Genomic DNA, 12,500 nt, shown 5'->3' with positions numbered 1-12,500 from the left:
CATGAATGAACGGATCTTTACCAACATCCCCGCCATTGGCGTAGACAGGATTTTATACTGAAGTGCCACCCGAGTTGGACGGGGGGGGGGGGGGGGGGGGTGGGGTGGAGGGGGGACCCAAACTGTCTATGAGTCGTGATATATGGCGACAGAGAAACATAAATGGTGGGGGTTGGAGTTGGAGTGGGGGTTGAGTATGGCCCACATGCCCCCTCCCCCTCGGCTACGCCATGACCCCAGCTACTAAGAAATTCCGCCGGTAGTAGGGGTGTATAGTAGGTTGGTTACAAGTGCCTCTTAACAGTGCCAGAAGTGGTTAGACTAAGCCCACAGCTAAAAGCTGATGGCGAATGGCAGGTTGTGGCACAGATAGTCACAAGAGACAAGCACCTGTCGCGGTTGGAGAGACAAGGACTGGGATGTGTAGATGGACAGCGAAAGACGTTGAAAGATGGGAGGAGTTGCCATATCGGGAAGAAATGAGATGGAATTCAAAGGAGAGAAATGAAAAGGGGCAGTGGGATATAAAAAAAGAAGAACAAAGAAAAGAAAAAGAAAGTCGGCTATCGAGTATCAGAGAAAGGCATAGGAACAAATGAAAGTCGATACAGATTGTGTTCAAACCACAGTGTATGGAGCTGTGGTAAATTTTATTTACAGAGTTAAATCGTGATTAAAATGTACCTGAAATAACGTAAACTATTAACACTATTACATCCCCCCAACAACAACAACGCCTATACAGAATGGAAAACTGTATGTATAAATATCATAAATCAATGCATACACAACTTATTTTTAAATGTTTTAACAAATACAACGATTCAGTGCTGTATTTGCCTCTCTCGTCGAAAACCGTTATGAGAATGTTGCTGTCTCTACATCACAGGGTGGAAAAGCATTCGCAGAGCTGTCACATTAACGAAAAAAAAACCCAACCCCACAATAACATGAAGAACAGAAGTTTATTTTGTATTTAAAGACACCACTAGAGAACATTGAGTTTTTAATCATCGGCTATTGGATATCAAACATTTGATAATTCTGACACAGTGTTAGTAGAAACCCGCTATATTTTTTCCATAAGTAGCAAGGGGTTTATTTATGTCATCAGACAGGACAGTACATACCACGACCTTTGATATACCAGTCGTGGGGAACTGGCTGGGACGGGAAAACATCCAGTCAGAGGTCTAGATAAGTTCCACTCAGGGGTTCGAACATGCGACCAAAAGACCAAAGACAAACGCTCTACCAACTGAGTTAAAGTCCACCCCTAAGGATATGTATGCATATGTCCGGTTTTGTAGAAAATCATTATTTTTACTCACAATGGATTAGGTAACGTCATGGCCGGGAATAGGATTTGTGCTCATAGACTATGCCGCACGCTTTTTTTAATCTCCAAATAAATTAAAAAATTTAAAAACGCTAAATTTTAAATACACACCACAATTCACTTTTTATGTCACAATATTGTAAGGGTTACGTGACTGCTGGTTTGAGGTAGCACAGTCGTGTGATAACTACAAAGCAAAAAAATCAATATAGGTTGACCACAAACATGTTAAGCTATGCACTCGTAAGCTTGACTATTTCTCGTTCCAGCCAGTGCTCCACAACTGGTGTAACAAAGGTCGTGGTATATACTATTCTGTCTTTGGGGTGGTGCATATAAAAGATCCCTTGTTGCTAATCGAAAAGTGTAACCCATGAAGTGGCGACAGCGGGTTCCTCTCTCAATATCTATGTGGTCCTTAACCATAAGAGTGACGCCATGTAACCGTAAATAAAATGTGTTGAGTGCGTCGTTAAATAAAACATTTCCTTCCTTCTTAAGCTAGAGTATTGTCTCAGTTTGCTGTTATTGTAAGTGGTAGCATATCACATGCAAATCATTTGGTAATAATAACATATAACTCCAAAACAATCGGTCCTTTATATACTACGGATGTTATCCTACATGTAATCTTCAAAATGAATAATATTTTAGTATCATATTGATGTGTATATATTTTAATAAAAACCTATTTCCTAAATCGAACTATATTAAGTGAAACGTATAGTTGCTCAGAATATCAATGTATGTGCCTGTAGAATCGCAAGTCTTGGTAGGTTGGGGTAGCCAAAATTGTGATGATAACGATTTGTTTTTGTAAGCAGTAAAATAATAATTTTTAGCCGTATGCCTCATATGAATAAATTTCTATACCATTATACCAAACATACAAAAATATATGGATATGTTCAAACGTATTTAGAAATATGTTCACAGGTTGCAAAAGTATTATTATTTGTTAAAATTCTGAGCAGAAAATAATTGTGTTAATTAAAAACAAATTGTCTTGACCTACAGCATTTCAAAACGGATATTGAATGAATATATAAATAAAATGGAAATATTTAAAGGAAAAGGGAATCCATCTCCAAGTACATTGTAAAATACTCCACAAACAACACCAACGAACACATACACACAAAAAACAACAAAAAAAACAAACAACAAAAAACAACAAAAACAACGCAAACAAAACAACAACAACAACAACAAAAATCAAATTAAAACAAAATAAATTAAGACACAACAACAACCACAAAATCAAATTAATTTTTTTTGTTAAAAAACAACAACAAAACTAAATAAAACAACGAAAACATAAACAAAAACGTAACAGTAGATCTGACTTCATCAGGAACATAAACACATTTAACCATTTTGGGCAGTGAAGTGCAAGATATATTTGTTAACGATTATATTTTACTCGCGTTACTAGATATGAAGAAATTACAACTTGAAGCAAGAAACTAAGTTTCAGACATAGATAATGCACCCAATAAAATAGAGTTTGCAACCAGTTTTGCTTGCTATATTTGCGTTTTACAGATTCAACAAATCGAAATAAATGTTTGTTTAACTTCTCCCAAACACATTGTTTAATATCTAATTACAAAATTATATAAATATCATAAATAAATGTAAAAATGAATACATAAACGAACAAACAAATAAATAAACGAATAAATAAATAAATAAATAAATATTGCACATGCAACTATAATAATTCTCCATTAATTCTTTCATTCATTTTAACTAATGTTCGTACTTATATCCAATTACGATTCAAACGCGCTGTCCTGGACACACACACTTACACCTGAGCTGGCTGGTCAGTCTGTTCAGGGCAGTGACGTAATAGTTACAGTATTTGTTAGTAGGTAGTTGATAATACACCCTTGCACCTCTGACTCCAGGGTGGTGGCGGCGGTGATGGCGGTGGTGTGTGTGTGAGTGTGGGAGGTGGGGGGGACATCATTGTCATGCCCCCAATTGCTGTTGTGAATGTTCGAGAGCAACTGGTTCTTTTCTCTTCCACTATCAACAATACAGGATCGACTTCGAGATACGAAACTTGGGCTAGCTTCGGCTAATCAACCTCGTCATTTGACATGCGCCCTGTACTTACCACGATGATAAGACACGCTTTGTCTGGTGCAAACCCTCAACAGACTGTACCGAATGCTGCACCTATTTCACGATTACATCATAGTCATACAAGGGCTTGCGAAACCTTTGGGATATTTATAACGTGCGTGTATATATATATATATATATATATATATATATATATATATATATATAATATATATATATGTATATATATATATATATATACACACACACACACACACACACACACACACATACACACGTTATACATATATACATATTATATATATATATATATATATATATATATATATATATATATATATATATATATATAGACGATGTTTCCAAACACTTTGTAACACCAATCTGAACGACAGAACCGTAAAAACATAATCAAAGCCGTATCTCTGCAAAATGGGCATTTCACATATGAGTGGTTGATTCTCTATGAATCTCTAAATAGTCCTTCGTCTACAGGAGGACGGCCACTCCCAAGGAGATCCTTAATTCTGGAGATTTCATCCCTCTTGTACGAGCGGAAATATTGCATTATAGGTTAGATGGGTGTTGAGTGGTTGGGGGAGTGGAACAATTTATTATTATTATTTTTTTATTATTCAATTTTTTATTCGAAGCTTCAAACACATATTATTACAGTACATACTGAAATGTTATATTTTCTGTTAAAACACACAGTTATTAATTAATACAAGAAGATATGCGTTACATGTGAAGTACTCTACTAAGATATTGCCACTTTTTTTCTTATTATACACAATTTATTTGATGGATGGTGAGTCTATGGGGGTTGAGGCGCATACCATACAAGGGTTTCCTTTTGTCTCCTCCGAAAGACACAACCTTCGAGAGAATATGTGTAAAAAGGCGCAGATCATAGTTTCAACCCGTAAAAATGGACACTAAGTTTGCTTAAGATACAAACCTGCAACTCATTTGGATAACATTACAAGAGAGTGAAACAAGAGTCTGTGAAGTTGAAACGGTGACATACCGTCAAAAATAGACTAAAACTCGACTCCATAAATGTTATTTCTCAGACGCACGTGCGTTATCAAAAATAGTTTTAAAAAATGCATTTTATGGTATTAGAAACACTAGGATGACAAGAAAAACTTCGGTTGCACAGAAATTGATAATCAAAACAATAAAATATAAGTAAAGTTTGATTTCAGTGATCATAAACGGCTCTAATAGTGAAAATATGTCATATGCCTTAGTGTTTAAAAACGAGGGTGTGTCCCTTTAAAGGTAGAGTAAACTCAAATAAGAGCCTTGTGTTGGAAAGATGCATACCCGGACCACCAACACATACAGACACTTTAACAAATGAAAAACTCGTAATTTTAGAGTTAATAAAAAAACATGATTATTCCTGCTAACTGGGGGCAGCCATTTTGTTTCGTTTTTGTGACGTCCGCTGGTATAGCTTGGGGCGAAGTGACGTCAGCTCCATCGAACTCCTCTGAAGCACAGTGTAAACAAACGCTCTAATTTACGACAAGGCGGTTCGCTTTCATCAACCTGACTTGTAAAACAACATGAATGACTTGATAGTATAATAAACTATTTAACTAAATATATTTCAATTTGCATCAATAGAACGAAATGGAGTTATAGTATTTTTCTCTTTAAAAAAAAATCCAAAGAAAAAATGCTTATTATTAGGCCAACAGGTAGGGTACGTTCGAGAAAAAATGACCACTCAAGTGATAATTTTCTTTTCTTTGGGACTACGTAATTGGTCAGTTTTGTGATTTTAGATGGCAAAGTCTACTTGATCAAGGGTTACAATATTAAAGTGATAATGTCCATTACGATTTTGAGGGACGTCCGCGCGGCTAACAGATAATAACTTGTGATCTAATAAAAACGGCACGTCTTTTTAGTGTGTCTAGACACAGTGTCTGGGGACCGTCTAAATATACACCTGCCAATCAGGAACCACAGGTACAGGCCACGGAAAGAAAAGACAAATTAACCAAGAACACACTCCGATTATTATTTCAGTACGTGGGCTAATTTATGTACAAAACATAATAGTTATTTCAACACTTTGACAATGGTGGTTTATTTTGTATTGAAAAATAATATATGTACTTGTTGCCGGCTTACTGGGATGGATATTATTACAGAAAACTGCGATGCATCCGCAAAAATCAGGTATGTTTTCTTTCTTCAGTTCGAAGACTAATTCCTGACATGACGCGTTAGGTATTAAGTAATCACCAGCTCGCCAGAGGGCGTATTCACTGGGATGGTACAAAATGGCTTCGCCCGTTATATATAATAGCCGTCACATTTAAGCGTTTTATTAATTAACTATACGATTATACTTGTTGATATTAAACAATAATGTGCATTATATATCGTTGAATATGCATATCAGGTCAAATGCCTTAATCGTCCCTTCCTTTAAAACAAGTCAGTTTTAGAGACGACAAGACGTATACTTACAACATTGGTTATAGGATCAATTACTAAATTACAAGCTTGAATCACCGTTTTTGTTGTTAAATTATTTGCAATAAAGATAGTTTTTCAAACGGGACAAAACGGAAAATCTGATGTTGGGAAATAGAAAGGTATCAGAAAAGCTATCATTTTCCCTAAACAATGTTATATCATTGTTTATACAATGAGACTAAAGTTTTAATAAACATGTGTCATCCCTGTCATTGCTTATCATCAAGGAACGTCTATGTCAGTCTAAATTTTGAACACAAAACAGTGGAAAATGCCACGATACTGTGCGTTAAAATGGAGAAGAATACATCCATGGGCGTCATATAGATGAGCAAATATTGCCAAACTATACAGACGAATGGGGGTAGGGGTGGGGCGACAGTAAGGACGTTAACATTTATTGTAAATGGTTAAATGCTAATTTAAAAAAACTGGAAGTAAAAACAAATAGTAATATATATATTTTTCATCAAATAAATAAATAAATAAATAAATAAATATAGCACTCGGATCTATAATAATGCACCTTCGTTTTGACAACGAATATTTTGAGTTATCCACCATTATGCCAGAACATCGCATACATTTTCTGTACATAAATTAGTACTAAAATAAGAAGTAACTTCAAAACAATGGGTTATTTTAATACTTCAAAGAACAACCTGCTTGTAATCATCAAAGAAAAAATGTATTTCAATATTTTATATTAATGTTATTTAATTGAGTCCAGATTTGTATTTTCCAAAACCAAAGAATGTTAATCTGTAACGACACGACAACTTCTGGTTTGGTACTTAAAAAATACAACAACAAAAACAGAAGATACAATTAAAAAAAAAAAACCCATACTTGTGGTTTTGTGGTTAACGACCTTACATAGAAGGTTAAAACATTAGAAATTAAAAAAAATATACATGAAATTGTAAAAATAAAATATAGCATATGTATTTTTACCCCCCCCCCCCCCCCACCTGGATACTGAAAAAAGGGGAGAGAGAGAGAGAGAGAGAGAGAGAGAGAGAGAGAGAGAGAGAGAGAGAGAGAGAGAGAGAGAGAGAGAGAGAGAGAGAGAGAGAGAGAGAGAGAGAGAGAGAGAAATAAACAACCAGGACTTATGTTCCACTGTAAAATATCTCTAGCCCAGATGTCTTTTAAACTTGTTGACTGTACGGTCCATTTCGCGAATCTTGCGGTTAATTCTCTGACACCTTCTCCAAATAAAGATTTGGAAGTTAATACTCGGATGAACATATCAGCCGAACGGTTATAGCGCACATTAATTATGAATCTATCATCGGCTATGACACGGAACTATGCGCAATCCCGACAGCTACTAAGCGACAACAATCTACTTGTGTTTCTTTCAAAATATAATATAATCGTTTGGCTGCGATGGCAGAGATTTCGCTAATGATTTCCCAGTGGTTTTACATCATCCGATACAAGTATTTTGGAGCTGGCAACAGGGCATACAGATGTAAACATTTTGCGGCGTGTCAGTTCAACTTTCCTGACGTTGATCGATCGGCACTTGTGCCCTGGGGCTTTGATTTCTAGTTTCTTGTAACCCCCTCCAGTCTTCTCCCCCACCCACCCCTACCCTATCGCACGTGTGGAGTAAATATGCAGGCGATGATGGATAGTTAGAGGGTGAAAGTTTGGGTGGATGTAAGTGAATATATAGGTAGGCAAGTAGATTTAGAGATTGAGAGGAAAAGAGATAAATAATACTGGCCTCAGTGGCTGGCTGGTAGGGACAGGGTTCGCAGCCCGGTACCGGCTCCATCTCAGGGTAGGTGTAAGGCCACTACACCCTCTCATCTCTCACTAACCACTAACCAACTAACAACTAACCCACTGTCCTGGACAGACAGCCCAGATAGCTGAGGTGTGTGCACAGGACAGCGTGCTTGAACTTTAATTGGATATAAGCATGAAAATACGTTGAAATGAAATGATAAAGAATGCAGAGAAAGAGAGAGGTAGCTACTTACATACCTACCCACATACCTACCTACCAACCTACCCACCTACCTACCTACCTACCTACCAACATCTATACACATTTAGACATCTATACAAATTTATTTTGTTTAACGACACCACTAGAGGACATTGATTTATTTGTCATCGGCTATTGGATTTCAGCAATTCTAACATAGTCTTACAGAGAAAGAGAACACTATATACTAAACAGCAAAAGAAACGCAAATATCATTTTCAGCTGTAACATTAAATTTCGTGGGGGGTTTTAAAGAATAGATTAACACAGACTGAAATTCAGAAGAATTGCAGGTTAATATTCTGTTTATCGTTTTGCAGAATTGAGTGTTTGTAATCATGTAAAACTATTCTGGTTGCACACTAACAATAAGTTTGATTTGCGTTTAAATTACTGCTCAATATTTATGAATGAAGGAAATGGTTTATTTAACGACGCATTCAACACATTTTATTTACGGTTATAGGGCGTCGGACATATGGTTAAGGACTACACAGATATTGAGGGAGGAAACCCGCTGTCGCCACTTCATGGGCTACTCTTTTCGATTAGCAGCAAAGGATATTTTATATGCACCATCCCATAGTCAGGATAGCACATACCACGGCCTTCGATGTGCCAGTCGCGGTGCACTGGCTGGAGCGAGAAATAGCCCACTGGCGAGTGTTCAATATAAATGCAACTATTGCTATATAATCTTCCTTTGACGCTTGTTTCTTTTTTATTTTCCTCCCACAGCTTCGGAGCACCAGTTCGCCTACCACGACAATGCCCGGGTCGTGCTGCGAGAATGGCCGAGCTCTGGTGACAAACCCGCACACGGGACAGACCGTGTGTTCGTGCCAGTACACCCCCAGCCTCATGAGCTACTCCAGAGTTGCGGGCCTTGCCGACAGTCTGTACCAGGCGTCGCCCTACTCGACCCAGGGCTACGTACCACTAGGAGCAGAACATTCCGCGTTCTACCCACCACTGGTAATTATATGATATTTTATTTTTAGGACATAAATTCGTGTGATTGATGATTCACTGCTCCAGATTTATTGAGAATTGTTAAAGGGTAGTGATTGTGAAAATTGCGAATGCTGATACTGCAATTTTCAAGTTCACTTTATTATTTTATTTTATTTATTTAATTTATTTATATATTTATATAATCACACACACACACACACACACACACACACACACACACACACACACACACACACACACACACACAACAAATAAATAAATAAATAAATATATGTATATATATATATATATATATATATATATATATATATATATATATATATATATATATATATATATATATATATATATATACATGTATCATTTATCTTTTTATCTTTTTATTTATTTAAAAAAAGAGAAGTTTTCTTTTCTTTCTTTCTTTCTTTATTTATTAGTTTGCATGTTTGTTAGTTATTTATTTATTTAATTATTTAATTTATTTACCTACATTTTTATTCATTTATTTTTGTAAACCATTATCAAGATCATAATTAAGATGGTTTTAATTTATTTTTAAACAGTTAATTTAGTTACAAATTTAGAAAACAGCAGCAGTTAATAAAATTTACAAATAGATGGAATATTTTCGCTAATTATAAGGAAGTCCGCCAACTGTATGAGCAAGTATATTAATTGTTTTGTGAAACAATTCGACAAATAGCATGACCCCACAGACGATAGCTAAAACTCCAAGATGCAGCGTATCAGTCACCCTTGAAGGAAATCAGAACAAAATCGGGGTGAAGCTGCTCATTTCAGAGATAAACGGGTAGCGTCTATGACTATTCTAGATCCGCATAAAAAGTGTCATGCTATGTTTAGTAGGACCCCACATGTTTCAAGCACAATGGTAGCTGGTACACTGACACTAGTTCAAATTAAATTACAGGAATTTATTGGCCAGATGAAACAACATTTTATCAAAACAAAAACTCTCACATTTGTTTTAACCAATGGCAGGATTGGTTGCCTCAACTGTGGGATAAAAAGTTAGGTGCACCTCGAACTTTGACCCAGCCGCATGTTATTTTCTTTAGTACTACATGTAGCAGTAACAACTATGAACAAAAAACAAACACCCCCAAAAAACACACACAAAAAACAACAACAACAACAACAACAACAAAAACCCAACTATTATGCAACTAAATTATTCTAAATAGTTACGGTGTTGCCTTTGACATCTAAATGGTAATAAAATCTAAACAATATAGTATACTGTAATGGGGGAAATGTAGTGGAATTGAAGATATAAATCACTAAAATAAACAATAAATAAGCAAATCTTTTTATATTAATTATTTCAGAAAAATAACTTAAACGACGTTAACAGATGAATATTAAAAGTATTTTAAGGCATTAATATAACAGTCGTGGAAAAAATAAAATAATATTTAAGAGAGAGAGAGAGAGAGAGAGAGAGAGAGAGAGAGAGAGAGAGAGAGAGAGAGAGAGAGAGAGAGAGAGAGAGAGAGAGAGAGAGAGAGAGAGACTCCATGAAATCATCATTCTTTAGTTTTAAAATGGTGTTTTTCAACAAAATATTTTGTACTGTAGAACAATTGTTCACATTTATAAACCTATGCACCCCTCAATTACCCCCACCCATATCCCCAAATATAGTAGATAAACCAACGAAATGACTAAAACCACAACTACACAAAACATGGAAAGTCTTCATAGTGGCTTGCACACAACACACATCAGCTTTATTTACCAAAACACAATGACTTTAACACAACACAAAAATGTTGCCATCATGACATACGGCGTGATTCCCCGAGGTTGTAATGTCAGTGGATGGCAAACAGAGTGCCACCTGTGACGGATCGCCGTGTCCCCGGACACCTAGTGGCCGTGGTCTCGTTCCTGGTGCCCAGCGCTAGCCAGCAGATCGTGTCAATAAGCAGAAACCGATCGCCTTTTATCACATGATTGATCATTGCGAACACCTCAAAATTATGTCCACTTTCCGGCACTTGGTATGACGTGGGTCTCAAGGGTTAGTCAAAGAATCGTGTTTCGTTTCACACACGAATCAAAGATGTGTTGAATAACAGCATACACACGAAACACGAATACATATAGCATATGTCTATTTTCGTTTTCCATTACCTACCTGAAATATACCTGTAATCGATGTTTTTCATTATACGAAAAAGAATATGTATATTTCTGTTGTTTTCTGTACATACATGAACTATCACAATTTAGCTACTGAGACTGGTAGATAGCTCACTATTGACAGCTCTAAAATAGTAAGAATGTGTTTTGTTTGTGTTAATGAAGTCGAAAATGAATAAAATTTTATATTGGTTTGTCCGTTATATAATAACTTGTAAAATTGTATATCAAACCTTATTACTGAAAAAAACCTCTGTATTTAAACTTATTAAATTGTTTATATGTTTTGTACAGTGCCACAAACCTGAGAACCAGGGCCTAATTCACAAAACTCTCTTAGGCTCTGCTAGACAACAAAGCATCCTCTTTGGAAGTATTTTTACATTGCACTGCAATATCGCAAAGTTACGAGAGTTTAGTGAATCAGGTCCCAATTCTATTTAGAGTATTTGACTTGCATTCTCCTACTATACCTATTCATCAAGATATTGGTTTGTAACATATACCACTGTTCAACCTTGTTATATATATTTGTACTGATGAGCTGTCGAGCTCAAAGTTAACAATGACGTGAATCGAGAGAATCAAACAATACTTTGTTTTTTTCTTCATTATACACTTGCAACAAATTAAAAACAATTAGATGAAATGTGATCAAACAATAACTTCTTCTTTCTTTTTATTATGCACAAGACACATTTTCCTTCGTTGTTGTCTGTTAATTAATTAGTCTGATTTTTTAAGCAGTGGGTGTCACTTAGCAAGGGCACCTAACGCTAACATGAATTATGTATAAATAATCCTTTCCAGAAAACACCCCAGCCGACCAGTATTGTACATCTCCCACACTAACAAGAAATAAATTCATTATTAGATTTTATTAAACACATGAGCTCATCGGAGTGGGGTGAAGGGGAGGATTATCACATAAACCCCTAGAATCCCCGTCTATATTAAATAAATTGACATAATTGACATACTACATATCCAATAGTTTGGCTGCAATTATTTGTTTATTATAAACATCGCTTCAAATATATCCTTCTTTGTGTTGGGATTTTGCAACGTTGCCACAATGGATCCAGTTCAGGAAAGACTTTTTTCAAAATGTGTGGGTTCATCTAAAATAATAGGTAATAAATTTCACCCGATATCCATTTCATTATTTGCGTGTCTTGCAGTTAAGACAAGAAATAGACTCTCATTGTGTCGTTAAAGTCGAAAACAGTGCGTAAAGAACAAAGCAGTACGACAATTATGAGAAAGAGGTATCGCATTTCAATTTGTTTTTCATTTAACACGGCTAATTTATGTTCACAGCATGTCTCGTGCATTGACATGGATCAAGAATGCATGTCGTTTATAACATGCAGGTGGAAGTGGCATGCCCACTAGCGAACGGAATGCCTCCCGTTCCCCTTA

The 12,500-nt window shown here is 35.9% G+C and overlaps 1 protein-coding gene across 1 annotated transcript in view; it reads left to right on the top strand.

Annotated features, from left to right (window-relative positions):
* LOC121389447 (homeobox protein araucan-like) overlaps nt 1-12,500 on the top strand; it is a 39,508-nt gene that overhangs the window by 4,668 nt on the left and 22,340 nt on the right. The window contains exon 2 of the mRNA XM_041521077.1: nt 8,676-8,912. Within this exon, the coding sequence (XP_041377011.1) occupies nt 8,676-8,912 (237 nt within the window). The remainder of the gene's footprint in view (nt 1-8,675; nt 8,913-12,500) is intronic.

Source organism: Gigantopelta aegis, chromosome 14, assembly GCF_016097555.1.
Source record: "Gigantopelta aegis isolate Gae_Host chromosome 14, Gae_host_genome, whole genome shotgun sequence".
Lineage (NCBI taxonomy): Eukaryota > Metazoa > Mollusca > Gastropoda > Neomphalida > Peltospiridae > Gigantopelta > Gigantopelta aegis.
This window is presented reverse-complemented; position numbering and strand designations above follow the sequence as displayed.